The sequence below is a fragment of the Myodes glareolus genome, chromosome 7 (genome assembly GCF_982192425.1).
Source record: "Myodes glareolus chromosome 7, mMyoGla1.1, whole genome shotgun sequence".
NCBI classification, from domain to species: Eukaryota; Metazoa; Chordata; class Mammalia; order Rodentia; family Cricetidae; genus Myodes; species Myodes glareolus.
This window is the reverse complement of record NC_142032.1, coordinates 78870307-78895220: the sequence shown is the minus strand read 5'-3', so window position 1 is coordinate 78895220 and position 24914 is coordinate 78870307. Positions and strand designations below refer to the sequence as shown.

The following is a 24914-nucleotide window of genomic DNA, read 5'->3' as shown; positions in this document are numbered from 1 at the left end:
CGAGAAATATCAACTTTAAAGGAGAAAGGGTACATGAGTCTGGGCACAGATTCCTCATAGCTTTAGATGTCTAAGTCCAGGGTCATTTTGCCCCATCACTCTGGGTCTGTGCTAAGGCAGAATGTCACAGCAGGAGCCTGTGCCGGAGCAAAGTTGTTCACCTCTTGGAAGCAGGGAAGGAAAGGCAGAGGAGAAGCAACTAGAGTCCTAAGACACCTCTAAAAAAATCTACTTTTTCCAAAAGAGAGTACCCATCACCTAAAATTTTCATTAGCTCTTAAAACAATGGTTCTAAACCTGTAGGTCACAATCCCTTTCATATATCAGATAACCTGCATATTGGTTATTTACATTACAAATCATAACAGTAGCAAAATTAGACTTCTGAAGTAGCAACAAAAGTAACTTTGTGGTTGGGGGGTCACCACAACATGAGCCTTAGGACAATTGAGAACTACTGTCTGAAAAACACCATCAGGTGGGAACCAAGCTATCCACACAGATACTGTGGAAGTCACCTAAGATCCAAATCTAATAAAAAGCAGTGATCCCTGGAGGTATTAGGGCGATGGGACCCTGGAGCTCTCTGCACCACCTGTAGACATCTGGAAAGTCTGGCAAGTCCCCGCCCCTCAGTAGTCCTTACTGCTGCTTAATCTCAGGGAGGGAGGGACCTCGTGCATCTGGTAAGTCTCAGGGACTTCCTGAGTCTTATGGGGCCTCTCTTTAGAATCCCTTGAGTCCCAAGGAACTTCCCTTCAGAAGGAATATTTCAATTCAGAGGAAACTGCTACTCAGAACCTTTGGGCCCCCAGGCAAAGCAGGAAAGATGGCACAGCATTACTAGGAGCTGGAACACATGGGGTTTGAGACAGGTCAAACAAGAGAGATGACTTGGGATGCCCAGCAGGCTTTTCTTGGAGATAGATCATTAGGCCCAGTCCATGGAGGAGGAAGATGATGACAGTAAGGCTGTCAGCCAGCCTGACTGTGTCTGAGTTTTTATTGTTGTTCTAACATCCAAGGTCATTTTTATTTGGAAATCCTAAGGTGACTGTGACCTCCTTGCTGGGGTTATTGCAGGTTTGCTCACCAGCTCCTTGCTGAGGCAATGATGTAACTGGAATAGGGCATAGCCTAGTAACCAGCCCTCCATCACACACAGAGAAAGAGCCAGGCATTGGGAGGTCTCCACTCTTCTCTTTGTGGAACTGAAGTGCATTAAATGTCTCTCGCACAGCCACGCTAAATGTTGTTTTTGAGTTTAGACTCTTGTTTGTATATTTTAAATAAATTTCATAATTAAGCCACAAATGTTCCCATAGCACTTGGACATATTTAAATTATAGGCTTCTGATCTAATGGAGAAAAATCACAAATATGGGCACTAATGATTCCTTTTGTTTGTTTGGTGCCTTTCATGGCTCTCAAATGGGTCTGGCGGCTTAATGGCCAATTCCAAAGCTGCTGGGAATGGGGGCGTGTGATAAAAAGATGACAGGAAGTAAAACCCCTACAGTGGCGAAAAATTACAGTTCTTTTAAGGAGACATTTTCTTTATGCCTATAATTCATCATGAGCTGGTTCTGAATACACAAACAAGGCCAGCCGTGTCGCTCAGCAGGAGAGCGTGTTAGTCTATGTGAGATCCTGAGTTTTATCTCCATCCTGAACGAAAGTCATAATCAAGCTGACAAAGGGGTGTTTGTCTCTCTGGCTGGCAGCGGTCCGTGCCACATGCTGCTGCCAGATCCTATTCCCAAACACCGTGCGAGAGAACTTTGGGACCTGCAGGTTCCAGGTTCAAGTCTCCTTCCGTGATGGCTATGGAATTTGTCTGTACAACTGAGAATCTAACGTCCACCCGACCACAGTATCTCCATAACCTCTCACCCACTAACCACTGTCAAATAAAGATCAAATTCAAGCCTAGGAAAGAGAGGTTTTGTTTCTTATCTGAATGATATTTGAAAGGAGGAAAGAGATGCAGCTGGGGCTGGACTTCACTCCCTTCGGGGGCTCTTCCCTTATATATTTCAGCCATTTTGGTTATCTGCCCCTTTTATAGCTTTGGCCTCCTGGCTGCTACACCTAGTTCCCCTTCCTCCCCTCTTCTTTTCCCTCACTCCTCTCCTCACAGGGCTCAGGGACTCTCCCAGATGTCCCTACCTCTATGGCTCCCTTTTACCTACAACAAACTTTCTCCTCCACCATGTGCTACCTAGGAGCAGTCATCTCCTTTCCTTTTTATTTTTTTTCCACTCATCTATTGCAGTTTGTGGCCAGGAAGTCTGCAAGTGCCCTTGAAGCACAATGAATAAAAACTCAGAGACAGATATTGGGGTTCAACCTGAAGACCAGAAAAGCAAAGCAGCCAGCCACTGGCTTTTACCCCAACCTCAGTCCAAAAATGGTGATCCTGCCTCCAGGAAACCTCAGAATGAGACTGGGACTGAGAGCTGTCTCCTCCTGTTTTATAATCCTCTCTAGTGCTGGGATTAAAGGTGTGCACAACTACCGTCTGGTTTCTATGGCAAACTAGTGTGGCTACTGGGATTAAAGGGGTGTGTCATTGCTGCCTGGCCTGCAAGGTTGGTCAACGTGACTGTTTTACTTTTCTGATCCTCAGACAAGCTTTATTTATTAAAATACAAATGAAATGCCACTATGTGCCTTGAAGATTAGACAAAAAGATCAGAGAGAGAAGGGTTGGGAGAGGAACATATGGGATTCAGAGGTCAAGGTTAGATATCTTCCCAAATTGCTCTTTACCTTACCTTTGAGACAGCCCCTCTCCCTGATCCTGGATCTCACTGATTCTGTTGGACTGACAGGACAGCAAGCCCGCAATCCTCCTGTCTTTGCCTCCCCAATCCTGGAATTGTACGGAACCTGATCCTACACTTGGGTATTGAGGACTTGAACTCAGGACCTCATACTTGCAGAACAAACACTTTACTGACAGATCGTCCTCCAGTTTGAACTTTTCTTTCACAGAGAAGAAATTCAAAACGAGAAAACTCAGGGAGTGAAATGAAGAGGGAAGGATGCTGGCCTAGCAGATCAGTCATTGCACCCTGGTGGTGCGGGAGAATTGTCTGTATTCTGTCAATCATATTTTAATAAAACGCTGATTGGCCAGGCAGGCAGTATAGGCGGGAAAGCCAGACAGGAAGTAGGAGTGGAGTAAAGAGACTGGGAGTATTCTAGGACACAGGAAGCCCTCAGCCACTCCTACGCAGATCACTGAAGAGGCAGCATGTAACTGGCCCAGCTGAGAAAGGTACGGAGCCATGTGCTAAAGTAGATAAGGATAATGGGGTAACATAAGTTATAAGAGTTAACAAGAAGCCTGACCTAATGAGCCAATCAGTTTATAATCTTATGGAGTCCTGTGTGTAATTTCTCTTTGGGATTTGCCGGCTGTTGGGGTACCGGACGGGACGGAAACCCCAACAAGCCAGCCCTCATGTTACAGATGGCGCCAACGTGGATAACTGAATCCACAGAAAGCTTGAGAAAGTTTGGGAAAGAATAGAGTGAAGCATGTTTTCTTGGTGGCAGCAATTTCTCAGGTCTGCTCTGCTTGCTAGAGGCAAGCAATGCTCTCATTTAGAGAGGCTTCCTGACTCAGCTTTAGCTGCAAAACTTTGTAGCTCATTAAGAGGTCCTGCCGCCAAACACTTAAATGGTATTGATGTAAAGCTGAACGCATGCTTTTCGGTTTTCAGCCGTAGCAGGAGAAAAGCTGCGCCGTTTTAAAATGTCGGCTATCTGGGCTGTCCTGCCAGAGCAAACTCTGACTCTTTCAGGCAGGCAGTCCGACTGAGTGTGGTCTGTGAGCAGAATGCTGCAGCTTGCTTGCTGGCAAGGACCTTGAAACGCCATAGAGTTGTGGCAGTGAACACAGCTCTGGCTGGTACCTCAGCCTTGAGGCTAAAAAGCTAAGGAATGAGCTGGATCTAGCCGTCAAAGCCACAGCTCTCCATATTGCTTAGTAAATTAAAGACTCATATGGTCAGAAAAAGAAAAATATACAGTAAAGAGAGATTCAAAGAGGAAGAAAACCTCTAAATGGTTTACAGTGAGTATATGCAGGCTAAAAGTTAAAGTTCTTAAAGTTAAAAGGAAAGAAAGAGTAGTTGGGTGTGGTGGTACACACCTTTAATCCCAATGCCTGGGAGGCAGAGGCATATTGACCTCTGTGACTTCAAGGTGTGGTAGCACACGCCTTTAATCCCAATGCCTGGGAGACAGAGACAGACAGATCTCTGTGACTTCAAGGTGTGGTAGCATACACCTTAACCCAGCACTGGGGAGGCAGAGACAGAGGAATCTCTGTGAGTTCAAGGACAGCCTGGTCTACAGAGTTATTCCAGGACAAAGATATATACAGAGAACCTGTCTCAAAAAGCCAAAAGTTAAAAATAAAAATAAAAGAAATAGAGGTTGAAATAAAGCTGCATAAAGATGGAAAATGCACAGAGAATCTTCATACTGTATGCTATTATGCTCTCTTTAAATTGTTTGATTGCTGAGGAAGGAGCAACAACTGCTAAAAGACTTTTGTTTATAAATGATACTAAACTAACCCAAGATAGGTATTTTGAAAATACCTTGGCTTCAAAACTGAAGTCAAAAGGTATGCTACTTTGGAGAAGAGATTTTGCTTTTGTTTCCACAGAAAACGAGAGGCTCTGGATTTATTCAGAGTTAAGAAAAATCACCTTTGACCAAGGGAGGCCACCTGAAAAATCTCCGACAGGAATAGATGGCCCAGATGTCTGAGTTCTTCATCCAGAACAGGTTCACGACTGCTGCCTGAGATGATCAAGACTCACAGGATACTTCAGTCAGGACTTGATGATAACTCTAAGTTTTCTTTAGGTCCCCATAAGATCATCAGCACCCCCAACCAGCAGGAAGTAGCCTGAAATACTACGCCCACATTCCCAACAAATGGACTATGGGTATTTTCCTTTGTTTAAAAAAAAAAAAAAAGAGGGAAATGGTGCGGGAGAATTGTCTGTATTCTGTCAATCATATTTTAATAAAACGCTGATTGGCCAGGCAGGCAGTATAGGCGGGAAAGCCAGACAGGAAGTAGGAGTGGAGTAAAGAGACTGGGAGTATTCTAGGACACAGGAAGCCCTCAGCCACTCCTACGCAGATCACTGAAGAGGCAGCATGTAACTGGCCCAGCTGAGAAAGGTACGGAGCCATGTGCTAAAGTAGATAAGGATAATGGGGTAACATAAGTTATAAGAGTTAACAAGAAGCCTGACCTAATGAGCCAATCAGTTTATAATCTTATGGAGTCCTGTGTGTAATTTCTCTTTGGGATTTGCCGGCTGTTGGGGTACCGGACGGGACGGAAACCCCAACAAGCCAGCCCTCATGTTACACCCTGGGGTCACCCCGTGTGTGGCTATATGAGGACCAACATCCAGGGACCTAATCTGTCTCTCTCGCATTTTGTTAATAAGTGGAGACAAGTAGTTAGGATAATTGCTTACTAAACACAGCATGAAATTTTGGAGGGACTGTCTGGCCCATCCCAGGGAATGAAGTAGCATCCTGGAGTTCTAAGTGCTATGGGAAGGATGTTTTTCTGCAGTAAAATATTTACTGCAATACAAAGGGATGATAAGATGTGTTTCTTTCCTGTTTTCCAAGGGTATTGTGCTCAGGTAAATTTCAGCACTCAGTGAGGGAGGTAAGGTAAGCTGGTTCAGGGAATGACAGATTTTTGCTCTTTATTTCCTCCCTCCATACCTGGGGTCGGCGATAACAGCAACAGCTAGCTATGGCTTTGAGGTTTCAAACGGTGTGCATGCGTTCTAGTGAGAGGCGTTAGACTTCCTGGTAGATACACAGATATGGAGAGGAGCCATGGCTACTTAATAAGGTATCACACTTTCAAGATGGCCGACTTCTTCCTGACCCTTCTGACTTGAGACAAAAGCCTGACATCTTACAACAAAGGCCTTGTAGGCTTTGTCTCCCATTAGAAGGATTCCTGTTGATCCACTGGCTCAACAAGTTTAAGAACCAGATCAGGGCATATCATCATCTTTAAACCACCAACCCTGCTGGGTGATGGTGGTGCGTGCCTTTAATCTTGGGAGGAGGAGGTAGGTGCATCTCTGGTAGTTCGAGGCCAGCAGCGCAAGTTCCAGGACAGGCTCCAAAGCTACATAGAAACTCTCTCTGAAAAACCAAAACCAAACAGAGTCAAAACAAAAACCCACCACCCCTAAATTAGGGAAGGAATTAAAAAAATAAAAGTCTCGTAAAGAGACTGGAATTTTCGGCTTTCCAACCCCACCCCACCGGCTTTGTAGAAAGTCTTTTTCTACATGTGTTTGCTGCTGTCTGTTGTGTCTCTTCCTGCCTTTTAACCCTTTAACTAGCACAGAAAACAAGACTATATCACCAACCACAGCACCTAGAAAACGACTGTTCCCTAGCGCTGCCCTTGGGCAAACATCACACCCCCTTCCTCATCTCTACTTAGCAGGATTGTTAAGAGGATGAAAACCTCACCAGCTCATCCCTGATGAGCAGTAAATAAATTCCCCATGCTTTTCTGACCATACTCCAAATCCAAGGCTAGCGGAGCTTTACAGGGCATCAGCTGCTGCTGCAAACCCAGCACCTCTGGAACCCACCGGGAAAGAATGCTCAAAACACAAAATTCGCGGTGATTCCCACGCCATCGGCACCTGCTTATCTCTGCACGGAAACCCGTGCCACCTCACCGGAAGCAGCCTAGCTTCCCTACTTGGGGGTTCAAATTATACAGGTGATTTTCAAAACTTTGTGACCAATCTTCTTTCACCTAGGTTTCCTACGACGTAAAGTAGGGAGAACTAATCATCTGAGTTGGAAGGATTAGGTAAAATCTTGGGTGAGATTTTTGGCAAGGTACGACCCGGAAAAAAAAGAACAAGCTGCCGAGCCTTTGACCCGAAGAGGGCGGGGCTGGACATCGATCGCTCGGCGCTCCTCTCGGCTCTTGTCGCGATCAGCCGAGTCGGGAATGATCGATGCTCCTCGGTGTAGTTCGTGAGGACGAAAAGGCCGGCCGTGGAATCTTCGCCCCGGCGGAACCAGTCGATGCCAGCGATGAGAAATACAGCCCCGTCCGAGAGTCGGAGAGGTTAGTTGACGCTCCGCAGAGCGCTGGCAGCAGGCGCCACGCTCTAGCTCCAGAGCGGGCGGGCGGTGGGACGGCTTCGCGCAGGCGCTTTGGGAGGACTGGGAGCCGCTGGAGAAACTACGTGAGTTGTAGCTGGTTGCTAGCGACTAACGGATTGGGGAAAGTGTCAGCGCATTACGTAAACTTCTAGGGGTATTAGATTGCGCATGCACGCAGAACTGCTTCGGCGACCGTACTGCCGTGCGTCCGCGTCATTGTGATGTTTCCCTCCACACCCACCTACTCTTCCCTGTGTGACTTCGATTAGTTTCAAGTGTGGGGACAGGCCGAGTGGCCGGATGGACCGCACGACATGCCTGCGTCTTCTGTCAGGAAAGTGTGGCTTTGACCACTGCTGGAAAAGGGCCTCTCTCCAACCTCCACCCTGGAACCGCCCAAACCCTGCTGTCCCCCGAAAGCAGAGGCCCGCGCGGCCGACCAGAGACTTCCTGGGAGTGAGGGCGTCTTCTGCCTAGATCACTTAGTCCTCCAGACTGAGCAGGGAGGCATGAGCAGCGGGTTTTGGCCTGTGCTTTGAGAAAAAGGATTGCGCGTGTTTTCCTACAAGTTTGTTCACGCTAAGGCCTCCAGCAACCCGCTTTTTCTGTGTTCTCACAGCAACCAAGACTGGTTTCTGTAAACCGGCCTGTGAAGAGTACAGCCTGCCTGTTGCTGGCTCCTTTGTTCTTGGTGTGAGCAGCAGGAGGCCTTAGCTCCTGCTAGGTTGGTTCACTTATGGATCCCAACAGAATCACTTGTTTCTACACCAACAAACAAGCCTTTACTTAAAGACCTTTTAGAATAGGGTCCCAAAGAAAAGCTGCTTTCTGCAGCCAGCAATGGACCTTACCTGAAAGCGGCACCTTGACCTGACAGGTGGCCACGGAGCACCTGAAGGCCGCTTTGCGAGCAAGGGCACATGTCATGAGACTGTACATTGAGAGCCGCTACCACCTTCAAGAGCAAAGCACAAAGCCTGCTATGGCCAGCAGGACATCCTTAAGGCCTGCCGATACCTGTTACATTTTGGGAAGAGAAACGTGTAATGTGAGCGAGCATATGAAGCCATTGAGACTAATACATGTGGCCTGTGTTTCGGTAAGTAAAGGGATCATTTTACCAGGAATGATCCCAGATTATTTCTAGGCACTTAAATTTATAGCATCCTAGTTTAGATGGCAGATTCCATAGTTAGCCCATCTGTACCTGATTATTAGAAGGTTATTTACCCAAATCACAATAAACTCTTTTTTATGGTACTCTGGGGAGCCAATTTTTTTAAGGCTTAAAATTTAGGTGCAATGTGAAAGACTGATTTATACACCGTTTAGTTAATACAGCCTTTTCTAAGAGTTCCTTGAGAGGTTATAGGAAGTTAGTCCATACTTCCAGCCAGATCACAGAGCCACTCAGGTTGGTCCTATCTATATCAGATCAGGGTTTGGGAAAACATGCAGGCACTGGAGCGTTGACTTGAAACCTGGGCTTGAGGCCATAGAGAAAGGCAATTATTCCACTGGACATCGGACCACAACATAGACAAAATTCTTGTAACATTGAACAACACAGAAAACATCACATGGGAAAGGAATGGGATACTTTTCAGACATCTTTAACAGTGTTACAAAGTGTCACTGACTGGCTCCTACTGACCCAAACAATGACCCTCGTTGTTTATCAACCAGAATTCTTAAATGTTGCTTTCAACTTTAATGGTAGAGTTTAGAAATTCGCTTTCAATTTCTGTAATTACTGCTTTTAGCAAATAATTCAATTCTGTTGTCTGGGTGAAATACATGGAAGAGTACATGACTGGAGATTATAGCTATGTATTAGCTTTGATTATAAAAGTTGATTACGTGGCAAACCCAACACAAGTAACATTGATTGATACAGTGCTCTCTTATAGGCAGACTAAACAAGCACTCTGAGTCCACAGTAGCATGGCAGTCTGTTGTTTGGTTGTTTTTACTCTTTGGCTGGATGTCTGTTGTGTAATACAAGGACAGTGACTGTTTAAAAGGGCCAACTAGGTTCCGGGAAAGGCTGTGGAGGCAGCCATGCGCCCACTGAGGCCAACATTCCACTCACCATGGAATTTCCCCACACTGCCAACATAAGACCCTGCGGGCAACTGTGTCTAACATCAATCAATAGTCCTGTCAGAAGCCACTTAAAGTAGCCACCAAGGCCGTCTGACAGCTATTATGGGACTGAAACTTATACACCTAACTGAAACGCCCACATCTGGAAGACTGTCTATTAACGTCAGCTGTATTAAGACATCTCTGAGGACTCTGCATTTCAACAAACAACATTCCTAAGGTGGGGCTCAGCGAGGGACCACTCTTGCTGCCAGGCTTGACAGCTTGAGCTCAACTCCCAGGACCCACATGGTCGAAGAAGAAAACCCGTCCTGAAGTTATCCCCTGGTCTCCACACATAAACCATGGTACAAGCTCACCATAACACATGTGCGCGCGCGCACACAAACACACACACACACACACACACAAATTAATAGGTGTCATTTAAATTGCTTTTAATTACTAGGGCTAGCTCATGTGGCTGAGAGAGGATGATTTACTACAGCCAATGGAGGCTGTCTCCCAGAATGCTCTTTCCCGTAGTCTACAGCGTGAAGTCCTTCTCTTCAAGGCCTTTAAAAGTCGCAGTATAGAAATTGTAGGCTTCTGAGGCAGCATGAAGAGACAAGGAGAACCCAGCGTCTGATGTCAACAGATAGGAGTGTTTACTTCAGACAGTGAAGGGCAGACACTCTGCCGTGAGAAAGGGGGTGCCTGTAAGAGAAAATGCTGGGGTGCTGGGCTTAGGAATGAGGAAATCGTTGCAGCTGTAGGGCCATGTGGGTCTCAGTCCCTGTTTCCTGGAATTCTCTGTTTCAAGCAAGATTATCTTGGGAGACAGGCTCTCTCTGGAACATTCATGTCTGTAGCTGTGATGACTGTTCTTGGTTATCAGCTCAGCTACATCTGGAATTAATTCAACCCCAAGTGACTGGGTATACTTCTGAGGGATTTTCTTAATTAAAGCATTTGAAGTGCAAATACCACTTTTAATCTGGACCACCCCAGCTGGCGGCCCGTTTAAAAGACATGGAAGAAGGAAGCTTTGCTCTTTGCCTGCTTGCCCTTACTTTTGATGGCAGTTCCATTCTCTCACTGGCGCTAGAGCCTAGTTCTTCAGAATTCCAGCATTACTGAAGGCCAACTAAGACATACATCTAGCCTCATGAACTGAACAATTACTGGATTCTTAGACTTTCCGTTGGTAGACAGCCATTGTTGGACTAGCTGGATCACAGCCTGTAAGCCACACTCTAATAAATCAATAAATCACACACACACACACACACACACGTCGTTTTACCAGTTCCGTTCCTCTAGAACAGCAATTCTCAACCTGTGGGTTATAACTGATTTGGGAGTTGAACAACCCTTTCATAAGGGTCACAGATATCCTACATATCAGATAGTAACATTACAGTTCATAACAATAGCAAAATTACAGTTATAAAGTAGCAACAAACATAATTTCATGGTTGAGGGGGTTCACCACAACATAAGGAACTTTATTAAAGGTTCACAGCATTAGGAAAGTTGAGGGCAGCTGTTCTAGAGATCCTGACATAACAGCTGAGTCAGGTTGCATCCTATAGGAATCCTGTTTTACAACCAAAGCATTCCATCATCCTAAACCCTGATGTGTAATCCAGGGGCATCATCTCTTAACTGCTTCATGCTGAGGTGGGTCGTCATAAGGGGTAAGGAGAAAACATGGGGGTTTTCAGGGTCTTTTGACTTTAGGTGTATGTTCCTCAAGCCCATATATTGGCTCTTTGGGCTCATCTGGTTCCAGGGCTCTGAGGTAGCAGCTTTGGTCAGTAAGAGTTGAGCGGTGACTGAGGAGGTGGGGGCCTCTGCTCTTTGCCACAGCAGATTAGAGAGGACAAAGGACAGAAGATTAGAGCTGAAACTGTCATGATGTGGGGCCCAATGCAGGGGCTTCTCCGTTTTCCCCAAGTACCCCAGAAGCCTGCCCAGCTTGATGTGGGCATCTGACTCATGAATCTGTTCTTCCTTTTAACTGTCTGGCATCCTCCCTTAGATATCTGATAAATTTATGTAGAAGCAACATTCTTCCCCTAACATAGCACAGATTTCCCCTTTCTCTGCCATAATGAGATCGGATCCCACTCTGTTTTGTAGCACCATGACTGTTGGGTCCAACTGAGTCTGGAGTTTTTTAATGCTGTCTTGTACCAGTGTAAAATCAACCTTGTTTTGTTGAGCAAGTTGGCTATGTTGTACTTGTTGGAGTCCAGTGGTCATTCCCCACAGGGTCACAACCCCTGCCATGGTTACTCCCAATAGGACTAGAAGTGATTTGGAATCCCTTGGTTTAGATAGGGGTGGACTGGTCATTTATTTCATTCCCAGGGATGACTGTAAGATCAGGAACTAAGTATTTAGTTTAGCACATGGGGTAATTGAGGGGTAGCTAGATCAGAGGTCTTCCTTGGGGCATGTAACATAGGCATCATCAGAGGCTTTTGAGTTGGAGATTAGCCTACTGTAGTCAGGCAAGGCCCAAAGACAGGATTTAGACACAGAGTCATTGGTTAAATGGATTTTGGTTAAGCCTATGCCCAGCTATGTAACTTGCCTTACCCTCAGGCATATCCAACAGTCTCTTCCAAGCAGAATTTTAGAGAGCATTTTCATGGCTACGGTTTATGCGGGCAAGCATTTTAAGAAAGGGAACCTTGGGGTCCAAAGGTTTGGTTGGGGTTCATCTAGCTTGATTTTTCTGAGGAGAGAGAACACAAGACTCCCCATGGATCCAAGGTATGAATAGGGACAAAGATGTCAACAGCCTTCACCTCCAGGTGGAGGGTGGCCTTTGGAGAGAAGTCCTTGCCATTAGCTATAATTATCTGTGATGGTTTGAATAAGATTGATCCTCATAGGCTCATGTATTTGAATGTGCAGGGAATGGCATTAGGAGGTATAGCCTTGATGGAGTAGTTGTGACCTTGTTGGAGGAAGTGTGTCACTGGGGGTGGGATGTGGGATCTCAAATGCCCCAAAGGCCCAGTGCTTCCACCTGCTGATCCCAACAAGGCCACACCTCCTAATGCCACTCCTTAAGCATTCAGACATGAATCTTATTCAAACCAACACAGATGGTCAGCTGTCTCTCCAGTACCGTGTGTTCCTTCTCAGCACCATGCTTCCCACTATGATAACAATGGACTAAACCTCTGAAACAGTAAGCCATCCCAAATTAAATGGCTTTTGTTTTGTTTTGTAAGAATTGCTATGGTCGTAGGGTCTCTTCACTGCAATAGAAACCCTAACTAAGATACCATCTGAGGTCAAAATTTTGTTTTCCCCAGTATGATGGCTGTTCTTGGTTGTCAACTTGACTACATCTGGGATGAACTAAAATCCAAAAATGGAGAGCACACCTGTGAAGGATTTCTGCTTAATTTGAAGTGAGAAGACCTACTTGTAATCTGGACTTTTGAGATAGGAAAACACACCTTTAATCCAGGTCTAATCTGGGCCACACCTTCTACTGGAAGCCTACATAAGGACAAGGAATGAGGAAGCTTTTGCCATTTGCTTGTTCTCAGTTCTTCACTAGCATTAGAGCCTACTTCGTTGGGATTCTTGCAGATACTGAAGACAAATTGAGTCATCCAATCTTGTGGATTGAACAACTACTGGATTCTTGGATTTTCTGTTCATAGCCAGCCATTGTTGAACTATCAGGACCACAGCCTGTAAGTCATCCTAATAAGTCCCCTTTGTCCCCCCGTCCTTCTGTTGGTAGATAGCCATTGTTGGATTAGCCAGACCACAGGCTGTAAGTCACTCTAGTAAATCCCATATACATTCATTCTACCCATTCTGTTTCTCCTGGAAACCCTGACTAACACAGATTGGAAGAGAGTGAGTATTGGGGTCAGTTCTGGGGTGGAAGGGAGCCTAGTGAGTTGTGTAGTAGCATTTAATTTGTATTTTAATAAATAAACTTGCCTGAAGCTCAGAGAATTAAACAACACCACTGGTCAGCCATAGAGGCCAGGGAGTAGTAACACACACCTTTAATCCCAGTAGACACACTAGTCGCCATAGAAACCAGATAGTGCACGCCTTTAATCCCAGCCCTAGAGAGGATTATAAAATGGGAGGAAACTGTTCTTTCACAGTCTCATCCTGAGATTCCTGGACTGTGGTTGAACCCCAATTTCTCTTTCTGAGTTTTTGTTAATCGTGCTTCAGAGTTGTAGTGTTTTGGGTCCAGCTGAGACTGTTCTGTATGATAGGCAGGCTTTTTAAGACAGAACAGGTGTGTCCAGGACAGGAAGTTTTCTAGCTTAGTGACTGTCGGGGTCAGGAGAATAATTCTGTGGGGTCCTGTCTATGTGGGGCCCAGGGTGGGGTGATATGCCTCTGCCAGGTAAAGTTGGTAAGTCGTCCAGCATCTGGAGGGCTGTGTCTTTCCTTAGTGGGAATAGGGGCTGGAGCCAGGAGGGGAAGGCATTTCTGATGACCAAGATGCTGCCTATGGGCTGTGGAGTGAATATTGTTAGTCCCTGGAATTAAGAGGGAAGAAGTGGGCTGAAGAGATGGCTCAGAGGTTAAGAGCACTGGCTGCTCTTTCATTGTTTTTATTGAGTGATATTTTTTTTCTCCACTCCCCTCCCTTCCTCTCCTCTCCCCTTCTACCCTCTCCCACGATCCCCATGCTCCCAATTTACTCAGGAGCTCTTGTCTTTTTCTACTTATCATGTAGATTACATTTATGTATCTCTCTTAGGGTGCTCATTGTTGTTTAGATTCTCTGGGATAGTGAATTGTAGGCTGGTTTTTCTTTACTTTATGTCTAAAAGCCACTTATGAGTGAGTGCATAGGATATTTGTCTTTCTGGGTCTGCGTTACCTCACTCAGTATGGTGTTTTCTAGATCTATCCATTTGCCCACAAATTTCAAGATGTCATTATTTTTTTCTGCTGTGTAGTACCCCATTGTGTAAATGTACCACATGTTCCTTATCCATTCTTTGGTCGAGGGGCATTTAGGTTGTTTTCAGGTTCTGGCTATGACAAACAATGCTGCTGTGAACATAGTTGAGCACATGTCCTTGTGGTATGTCTGAGCATCCTTTGGGTGTATACCCAAAAGTGGTATTACTAGGTCTTGAGGAAGGTTGTTTTCTAATTTTCTGAGAAATCTCCATACTGATATCCAAAGGGGCTGTACCAGCTTGCATTTCTACCAGCAATGCAGAAGTGTTCCCTTTACCCCACAACCTCTCCAGCATAAGTTATCATCAGTGTATTTGATCTTGACCATTCTTACAGGTATAGGATGGAATCTCAGAGTTGTTTTGACTTGCATTTCTCTGATGGCTAAGGATGTTGAGCATTTTCTTAAGTGTCTTTCAGCCATTTTAGATTCCTCTCTTGAGAATTCTCTGTTTAGGTCTATACCCCATTTATTTTATTGGATTATTTGTTCTTTTGATGAGCAGTTTCTTGAGTTCTTTGTATATTTTGGAGATCAGACCTCTGTCTGATGTGGGGTTGGTGAAGATCTTTTCCCATTCTGTAGGCTGCCGTTTTGTCTTGTTGACCGTATCCTTTGCTTTACAGAAGCTTCTCAGTTTCAGGAGGTCTGATTTATTAATTGTTTTTCTCAGTGTCTGTGCTACTGACAGTATATTTATATTTATATTATATTTAGGAAGTGGTTTCCTGTGCCAGTGTGTTCAAGTGTACTTCCTGCTTTCTCTTCTTTGAGGTTCAGTGTGGCTGGCTTTACGTTGAGGTCTTTGAACCATTTGGACTTGAGTTTTATGCATGGTGATAGATATGGATCTATTTTCATTCTTCTACATGTTGATACCTAGTTATGCCAGCACCATTTGTTGAATATGCTTTCTTTTTACATTTTATATTTTTTTGCTTCTTTGTCAAAAATCAGGTGTTTGTAAGTGTGTGGATTAATATCTGGGTCTTTGATTCGGTCCCATTGGTCCTCCTGTCTGTTCTTATGCCAATACCAGGGTGTTTTCAGTACTGTGGCTCTATAGTAGAGATTGAAGTCAGGAATTGTGGTGCCTCCAGAAGTTCCTTTATTGTACAGGATTGTTTTGGTCATCCTGGGTTTTTTGCTTTTCTATATGAAGTTGAGTACTGTTCTTTCAAGGTCTGTGAAGAATTTTGCTGGGATTTTGATGGGCATTGCATTGAATCTGTAGATTGCTTTTGGTAAGAGTGCCATTTTTACTATGTTAATCCTGCCTACCTAAGAGCATGGGAGATCTTTCCATTTTCTGGTGTCTTCTTCAATTTCTTTCTTCAAAGATTTAAAGTTCTTGTTATACAGGTCTTCCACTTGTTTGGTTAGAGTTACTCTGGATATTTTATGCTATTTGTGGCTATTGTGAAGGGTGATTTTTTTTCTGATTTCTTTCTCAGCCCATTTATCATCTGTGTAAAGGAGGGTTACTGGTTGTTTTTTTTTTTTTTGAGTTAATCTTGTATCCTGCTACATTACTGAAAGTGTTTATGAGTTGTAGAAGTTCCTAGGTAGAATTTTTGGGGTCCCTTATGTAAACTATCATATCATCAGCAAATAGTGAGAGTTTGACTTCTTTTCCGATATGTATCCCGATGATCTCCTTTTGTTGTCGTATTGCTCTAGCTAGGACCTCAAGTACTATATCTTTCAGAGGTCTTGAGTTCAATTCCCAGCAATCCCATGGTGCCTCACAACCATCTATGGTGAGATCTGGTGCCGTTTTCTGGACATGCAGGCAGACACTGTACTTAATGAGTAAATAAAGCTTTTTTTTTAAAAATATTTATTTATTTATTATGTATACAATACTCTGTCTGTGTGTATGTCTGCAGGCCAGAAGAGGGCACCAGACCTCATTACAGATGGTTGTGAGCCACCATGTGGTTGCTGGGAATTGAACTCAGGACCTTTGGAAGAGCAGGCAATGCTCTTAACCACTGAGCCAACTCTCCAGCCCCCAGCTTTTTTTTTAATAAAAAAAAAAAAAGTGAAGCAGCAACCAGCAACCTGGTGGCATGGGGGTGAGCCTTTGCCACCAGGTCTAGTTATGTTGATAAATAAACAACTGAAGAATAAGTATTCTGCCTTTTGACAAAGGACTGCTAGTGCTTGTCCCTGGGTAGAGTGAAGGAAAAGAAAGAAGGGTCTGAGGGGATCTGGAAACCTCGGGGTAGAACCCAGGAAAGAGTGTTTCAGCTGATCTATGGCACTCTGGTGAGACTGTGGAGAGAGGAGAGGTTCCTCTACAGGCCTCATAGAAGGGGTGTGCAGTGCCTGAGAAATTAGGGGTCCAGGTACAGAAGAAATTTAAAAAAAAAACAGCAAAACCATGAGATTTCTTTGTTTTAGGTAAGGAGTATGGGAATAGCCTTACTCCATGTGATGAAACAGATTCGTCACAATCTGTACATGGGAGGAAGAATTCCATAGAGAGGGTCTTGCTTGGTAATGAACTCGGCTCCCCAGCTTCATCACTCCAGCAAGCCAAGTCACTTGAAAGTGTGACTCAGTTCCCTCATCTGTACAGTCACGGGTTCTGTGGCCAACGGCTGAGTTCAAAGCCTACAAAACCTATGCTAGAAAGAAGGTCCTTGGAAGGTACCCTTGGACTTCTCAGCCTTCAGAACCAGGAGCTTGTTAAACTTTTATTCCTTCCAAATTACCCAGTCTGCGGAACTCAGCTTAAGCAACAGGAGTTCCCTTGTTGAGCTCAGTAGGGACCCCAGGTGTCCCTGAAGTTAAGATAGAAAGTGAGAGGTGTGACATTGCTTGGCGGATTGTAAATTCAATGGCTTAAACAATACACACTTAGGACTGTTGTTCTGAGTGGGTGTGCGTACATGGCGTGGCCAGGCCCTCTGTCAGAAACCTGTACAAGGCTATGGTCCGGCTGAGCTCTCATGCAAAGACTCAACTGGACAGGGACCTATGCCCCCCAGGTTCTGTTGTTCGGATTCCATATGGGGACATGGAGTCTCTTGCTCCTCATCCTCTGTTAGCTATAGGCTCACTTCATCTCTTTGCCCATGGCCTTCCCAACATCTTGGCATGAGCCAGCACATACTAGCTGAGTGGTCAGTAGAGTCACTAAGAATGTGAGCTCCAGGCTCGTGTGTTTGTCACTTTCCAGCCCCACTGGTTTCTTTTTCTCTTGTGCTGAAGTAGGCTACCATAAGCTCTGGCTGTAGGCAGAGGCTTGCTGCCCTTGCAGATCTGTGGACTGAAAATCTTGCTGGACTGAAATCAAGGGCTCAGTGGGGCTGCCTTCTTTTCAAAAAAGCCTCAGGACAGAGTCAATTTCTTTGATTTTTCTCAGCTTCTGAAAGTTACTCTGAATTCCACTCAGCTTGTGGCCTATTAACTAGTCAACAAAGCCAGCCACTTCGCCTTTCTTTGACCGTTCTTCTGAAGTCACGTGTCCTTCCAACTCTGACCTTAGCCCAAAGCAATCCTTATAATGAAATACATGAGCCCATCCAGATAAGCCAGGGTAATCTTCCATCTCAGGTCCCATTCTGTCACACCTGCAGAGGCCCTTTTGCTCTAAAAGGTGACATAATCACCATTTGAAGGTAGGATATGAACTATGTAGGGACTGTTATCTGTCCGTCAGTGCAGACTAACTTGTAAGCTAAGTATGCTTATATTTTGTTCATGCCTTTTCCATGTAGACATCCAGGCTGGCTCAGTGGCCTTCCCACAATTCCCTTTTCCATATGGCAGCTTCCTGCTCCCTGGGACCTTTATTCCCTAGAGCCAGCCTGAGAACACTCCATTCCCACCTTCTAGGGTACCTATGGGAGGTCTCTATGACCAGACATCAGCCACTGCACATATTCCAATAGCACTTGCTCTGTCACAGTAGCCAGGAAGAAGATAAAGGGTATCTTTTCTACCTGTTGGTGGTGGCACAGGCAGAGACAGGTGGATCTCTGAGTTCAGAGATCTGGTCAGCTTGAGCTACATAGTTCCACAACACAGCTCACAGTTCCACCACAGCCAGGGCTACACAGAGAGACCCTGTCTCAAAATGGGGTGGGGGGGATCTTTTCCTTTTCATTCTTTTCTTTTATCCCATGCGAGGGATGAAACCCAGAGGTAAACTCCAGTACACAAGGAGCAGGAGTTGGCAGACTACCATTTGGTACCTTCTGTTTTTATAAATAAAGCTTTATTGGAACATAGCCACCCCTATTTGTTTATTCTGGTTCATGAATGGCAGAGTAGTAGCAACTGTGACCGTGTGGACAGCAAAGCCTGATGTTTCATGTTGACCTGCATTCTCTGCCAGAAACCCAGTGTTCCTCATCACTCACCATGATGGGAGGCAGAGGATACCCCACTCTGTCTGAGGTTGCTGGGACAGACTGTCTGACACATGTTGGGAGACATATGAAAAGAAGTTTCCTTGGCTCACAATTCGGACAGCTGCAGAGTCCCAACAGCTGGCTACAGACATCTGATGAGGGCCACCAGCCACCAAGCTGTATCACACATTAGGTAGAGAAGTGGGAGGGGGCACAGACACATGCCAGGAAGCCAGATGAGGGTGACCTCACTTTATACCAACCACCCTCAGAGAAACTAGCCCACTCTTGTAAGGCAGGTATTGATACCCTCCCACAGTGGTGCCCTTAATGACCTAATCACCTCTTTCTGGGCCTATCTCTTAAATGTCCCCTACTGAGGACCAAATTCCAAGCCTATGAAAGTTTAGAGATAAATCACATCTAACCCGTAGCAGATGACAGAGCTGTTACAACAGTGCTAAGAACAGAGAGAAGGGCAGGTAGCCATGGTTGTCTGTGAGCTGCAGGTCCTGTTGTTGTTAGTACAGTGACTGTCATGTACACACGACACTCAGGCTAAGCCACCAGACTGCCAGTGCTGAGCATTTTCTTTCTGCTTAGGTTGTTGCGTGTTTGTTAGCTTTCCGTTTCTGTAACAGATACCTAGGATAAATTAAAAAGAAGAAAGATTTGTGTGAGCTCACAGTTTTAGAGGTTTCAATCCAGGGCTGCATGGCCTTGTTGCTCTGGACCTGTGGCAGCTCAATACATCATCGCTGGGGCTGAGGCAGAGGATGCCTCTTCACTTTATGGACCAATAAACAAGGCTGAGGTCTTAATGTGTCCAACTTTACGGGCACGTTTCCACTACCTTAGTTTCTCTCCCTAGGCTCCAAGCCTAGGGGGACCAAGCCTTCAACACACAGTTCTTTGGGAACACTTAAACAGAGCACTTCCTTCTGCATCTGTATTGAGACTTAGCTTTAGGCTTTAGGGAAACCAACGTGGGATGTGCCACAGCCCAGAGTCGGAGAGGCAAACCACACGAACGTGCCTGTAAATGTCGTTTGGGATGAGTGTGGTGGGAAGAGCCCAACTGTGGGAGCTCAAACACTACTGAAGAGTGTTCTCAGAGTCCACATAGATGATGTAGACTGGGCCTGAAGGATTGGGCAGGAGTTCATCAAAGAGAGAAGGAGTGTTGGAGCCATTCCAGATGAGAACAGCACATATCTCTCCCTGAACAGACATCTGTCGAGTGTGCACTGAGTGCCAGGCATTGTGCAAGGCCCTGAAAGTAGAGTAGAGACCTCAAAAGACAGCCCTGCACCAGTGAGGCAGCCAAAAAGCAGCAAAGACTTTGTTTAAAAGCTCTGGTATGGGCCGTAAAGGTTGTGTGTGGTCTTTGATTCCTGTCTTGTTCCTCTCAGTTCAGGTGCTGATCATGTCAGAGGACACTAAGGGTCCTACAGAGCCCTTGGTAGGGTCTAGCACCCTCTGGAAGGACCTCAGGGTACTCCTGCCTGACACAGAGGAGGAGCTGAAGCTGGAGCTCAGTGAGAAGGTGGACAGGAGCCTGACCATGCTGCTACAGCAAGCTGTGGGGTTGTTCTATGCAGGACATTGGCAGGAGTGCCTGCAGGCCAGCGAGGCCATCCTGGACTACTCCTGGGAGAAGCTCAACACTGGACCCTGGCAAGATGTGGACAAGGAATGGCGCCGTGTGTACTCCTTTGGCTGCCTCCTGAAGGCCATGTGCCTGTGCCAGGCACCACAAAAGGCCACTGCAGTGGCTGAAGCATTGCGGGTGTGTGACATGGGCCTGTTGATGGGGGCAGCAATTCTTGGAGACATCCTTCTCAAAGTTGTCACAGTCCTGCAGACACACCTGCTCCCAGGAAAGCAGCCTGCCCGTGACCCCCACCAGGACGAGCCTTTTACCAAGGTATGTATGGGTAGTAAGTCATTGTCCATGCTGAACCGTTCAGCAGACCAACCCACCTTCTAGAAGAATTCAATCCTCTCTCTGGGTACAGCCTCTCACAAGCAGCCTCTCTGCTAAAAATGGGCATTGTGTTGATTTGGGGAATGAGCAGTTGGACCCATAAGTCTCTGCAAAGGCAGTGCCTTTTAAGAGGGGAGGTGGCAGCTTCATTAATCTGAGAGGCAGCTCACAGGAATGAGGCAGAGCCAGGCTGTTGCAGTCTCCTGGAGATTGCTTCCAGGCAGCTCAGCAGGAAACTCAACATGCCTTCTCACCTAGTCTGGGAAAGATACTTCAGCCAGTGAACTGAGGTTCAAGAGGCCAGTGTGTTCTGCTCCTCCAGTCCTCATGGAGGTTGGCCTGCTGTTTAAGTATCCCAGAGTTCCTTCCAGACCTGGAACATGATTTACAGACCTCACCCGGCTTCTGCTGGGTAAGCCAGAAACCATCTCCTTTGGGCTTCGATGTCCACTTCTATAAATTGTCAGGGCAGTGCTGGATACCAGCCATGGAATTCTGGACTGTTTCCCATGGGCTTCTCAGTGCTTTCCTGCAGTTTTAGAATTTCCTGTTGAGCGTGATTTACGTATAAAAAAGATGTGATGGATGTCAACACATGAGTATGAGCACAGTGGAATGAGATCCACAAGCCAGGAAGAGAGCCAGGGCTGAACCTTTCGCCTGAGGAGTTGGAGAGGTTGGTAGGGAAAATCTAAAGCCTGGACAGCCTCATGAGGACATAGAGCCATTAATGAAATGGGCCTGGCCTCTGTTTACCAAGTGAAGAGAAGCTAGGCATGCTGGCACACATCTGTAATCTGAGCGCCTGGGAGGGAGAGGCACAGGACGGACAGTTTGCAGCCAGCAAGGTCTACAGTGAAGAAAAAAACAGATAAACAAAACAAAACAAAAAAACATGAAGTGAATCAATAATAACAATAAGTTACAAATTAAGAGAGACGCAGATAGCCTCAGGGACTGCCAGCTGCCAGTGCTTATGTGAAGCCCCATGCCATCTGTGGGTCCATGGGGTAGTGTGCTGCTTCACTCTTTGGAGAGCAGGACAGTCTGCAATTCAAGAGGCAAACGTGTCCCCTCTGACCTAAGGGCACTCCCCATCTTCCCCCCAAGTGTGTCCCAAGGGGATGTAATGGTGGAGTCCTGCCCAAAGTGGTCCTCTTTAAGGTGGGGTAGGGGATGCATAGCCATAGAGGAGGAAGCACAGGCCTTAAGTCAGCCTGTCTGGGCTCTGTTCCCACGCTCTACCCAATCTGATCAGACAGGGTCTCTGTGCCTCAGTCCCTTACTGGAAGAGAGCACCGACAGTGGCCTGGATGAACCTGCTGAGCGTGTACACAGAATATCCCCATCTCCACCCCAGAGCTATGGTCCTGAGAGGCTGTAGAAGAATCTTCTGTTGCTAGAAGAGGGTAGAGGAGGCTTCTGTGAGAGGCTGTACCAAGGCCTGTGCTGAGCGTGGCAGCACTACAAAGGAAACGACCAGTTCAGGCCAGCAGGCGGTCCTGGGTACCGCACATGGGTGCTGTTGTCACCACCAGGAATGGTAAATGACCCACTCAGCTTTCCTGAGGGAAATGGATAAGGAAGGTATGGTGCAGCCATTGGGTAGCGGTGTGGAAATTCCTAGGGTAGTGCTTGGATGCAAAGGCAGAGCTCCTCACTCTTCAGGACTACTGTTGCTGGTGGTGCTCTAAGACTATGAGATGGCTAAGAAATAAAGGGACCTTGAGCTGGTGAAATGTTATCTACTGCTGGGTGTGGTAGGCACTCTGGAATTTGAGGCAAGGGGATTCTGGGTTCAAGGTCATGCTGGGCTTCCTAGTGAGACCCTGTCTCAAAAGCACAAAACATTGCTCAGTGTAGTGGTGTCCATCTTTACCCCTCGCACTTGGGAGGTAGAGGCAGGTGATGTCTGTGCGTTTGGAGCTTGTCAGGGCTACATGTTGAGATCCCATCTCAAACAAAGCATAGGACTGGGGAGATAGTTCAGTCAAGCTTACCACACATATAGGAGCACTGGAGTTTGGGATCAACTTGGCATGGTGCCATGTACTTGTCATCCCAGAGCTGGGGAGATTGAGATGGGTGGACCCCAGGGGCTTGCCAGCCAGTCAGCCTAGCTGAATCAGTGAGCCCCAGGCCAGGGAGAAACCCCATCTCAATAAGGTAGATAGTGCATGAGAAAGAATAACACCTCAGGTTGCCCCCTGCCATACACTTGTGCACACACAAACCCACACAAATCAAAACAAAAAAGAAATGCTGTCTGCTGTTTGTAACGACACCAAAGACATCCTGCCAGTGATACAGCTTCCAGAGACAGTTGCCATCTTGCTTTATTTGGATTCTAAACAGAAGACAAAATGTGACTCCAACGCAGCTCCCGATGTGGTGTTAGAGCGGGCAGTGCCCAGGCTTCGCTGCCCAACCCTGCAGTACTTCAGGAAGCACTTTCTAGTCCCGGGGAGGCCTGTGATCTTGGAAGGCGTGGCTGACCACTGGCCGTGCATGAGTAAGTGGAGGTGAGTAGCCACTGCGGGAGCTGAGGTCCTCCTATCTAAGAGTCCCCAGGACCCCCAAGGCCTCTTCTGTGGGGAGCTGAGGGCCCTCCTATCTAAGAGTCCCCAGGACCCCCAAGGCCTCTTCTGTGGGGAGCTGAGGTCCCTCCTATCTAAGAGTCCCCAGGACCCCCAAGGCCTCTTCTGTGGGGAGCTGAGGCCCCTCCTATCTAAGAGTCCCCAGGACCCCGAAGGCCTCTTCTGTGGGGAGCTGAGGCCCCTCCTATCTAAGAGTCCCCAGGACCCCCGAAGGCCTCTTCTGTGGGGAGCTGAGGGCCTTCCTCCTATCTAAGAGTCCCCAGGACCCCCGAAGGCCTCTTCTGTGGGGAGCTGAGGTCCCTCCTATCTAAGAGTCCCCAGGACTCCCGAAGGCCTCTTCTGTGGGGAGCTGAGGTCCTCCTATCTAAGAGTCCCCAGGACCCCCGAAGGCCTCTTCTGTGGGGAGCTGAGGGCTCCTCCTATCTAAGAGTCCCCAGGACCCCCGAAGGCCTCTTCTGTGGGGAGCTGAGGGCCTTCCTCCTATCTAAGAGTCCCCAGGACCCCCAAGGCCTCTTCTGTGGGGAGCTGAGGCCCCTCCTATCTAAGAGTCCCCAGGACCCCGAAGGCCTCTTCTGTGGGGAGCTGAGGCCCCTCCTATCTAAGAGTCCCCAGGACCCCCGAAGGCCTCTTCTGTGGGGAGCTGAGGCCCCTCCTATCTAAGAGTCCCCAGGACTCCCCGAAGGCCTCTTCTGTGGGGAGCTGAGGCCCCTCCTATCTAAGAGTCCCCAGGACTCCCCGAAGGCCTCTTCTGGCCACTCATAAGTCACTGTTCCAAATCACCCTTCAAAAGCCCCTCGACTGGTTGCAGAGGATTACTGAAGACTATAAAGTGGGATACTCTGGGACTGGCAAGATGGCTGTAAAAGCCTAGTGGCCTTGAATTCAAGCCCTGGGACTGTAACATGATGGCCGGCTTGTTGGGGTTTCTGTCCTGCCCGGTACCCCACAACCGGAAAGTCCCAAAGAAAATCACACACAAATCTCCATAAGTTATAAAACTGATTGGCCCATTAGCTCAGTCTTCCCATTAACTAATTCTTACATCTTACGGTAACCCATAATTCTTGTCTGTTTTTAGCCACCATGTGGCTCAGTACCTTTTCCAGCGGGACAGGTTACATCTTGCTTCTCTGTGGTCTGGGCAGGAATGGAGGAATGGGCTTCCTCCTTACTTGCCTTCTCCTGTTCTCATTGTATCACCTCTACTTCCTGTCTCGTTTTCCTGCCTATACTTCCTGCCTGGCCAATCAGAGTTTTATTTAAAACATGATTGACAGAATACAGACAATTCTCCCACACCATGGGACCCACACAGGTAGAAGAAGAGAACCACAAAGTTGTCTTCTGACCTCCACATGTGACACAGTGGCATGCATGCCTCCCATACATGGAATAATGAATCTTCCAAAATTAACTAAAACTGTAAGTGAGGTGTCCTGAGTTCTGCAGGGGTCTAAGCTGCTCACTGACATGTGCTTACCCTGAGCACATCCTTAAGAGTACCCAGTGATGTGGGGTTCCCCCTCTGTAAGCTGTGAATATCGTTGATTAATAAAGAAGCTGTTTTGGGCCTGTGCAGGGCAGAACAGAGCTAGGCAGGGGAAAACTAAACTGAATGCTGGTGAAAAAAGAAAGAAGGTAGAGTCAGGAAAAGCCATGTAGCCCCACCAGATACAGATGCAGGATGGAACTTTACCTGGTAAGCC

General features: G+C 46.7%; 1 protein-coding gene and 2 long non-coding RNA genes across 11 annotated transcripts in view; 2 read left to right on the top strand and 1 right to left on the bottom strand.

Annotated features, from left to right (window-relative positions):
* Positions 1-3080: 3080 nt before the first annotated feature.
* LOC148121477 (uncharacterized) lies at positions 3081-5313 on the top strand. The gene is made up of 2 exons (XR_015738434.1): positions 3081-3283; positions 4685-5313. It is a non-coding gene; the product is annotated as an uncharacterized LOC148121477 (long non-coding RNA).
* A 145-nt stretch (positions 5314-5458) lies between these two features.
* Positions 5459-6899, bottom strand: LOC148121476 (uncharacterized). Its single transcript, XR_015738435.1, has 2 exons — positions 6547-6899; positions 5459-6210 (listed from the first exon to the last, which is right to left on the bottom strand). It is a non-coding gene; the product is annotated as an uncharacterized LOC148121476 (long non-coding RNA).
* Positions 6900-7022: 123 nt separating this feature from the next.
* Positions 7023-24914, top strand: part of Kdm8 (lysine demethylase 8 (putative)) — a 32157-nt gene continuing 14265 nt past the window's right edge. Inside the window, exons 1-4 of one of the 9 annotated variants that reach the window (XM_087908475.1) lie at positions 7023-7162; positions 12904-13010; positions 20042-20551; positions 22967-23133. In XM_087908475.1, the coding sequence (XP_087764601.1) occupies positions 20051-20551; positions 22967-23133 (668 nt within the window). In that variant the 5' untranslated portion in view covers positions 7023-7162; positions 12904-13010; positions 20042-20050. Of the gene's footprint in view, positions 7163-7266; positions 8300-12620; positions 13011-20036; positions 20552-22966; positions 23134-24914 lie in introns of those variants that run through there. The other 8 variants (XM_087908474.1, XM_087908473.1, XM_087908471.1 and 5 more) reach the window with 8 other exon arrangements.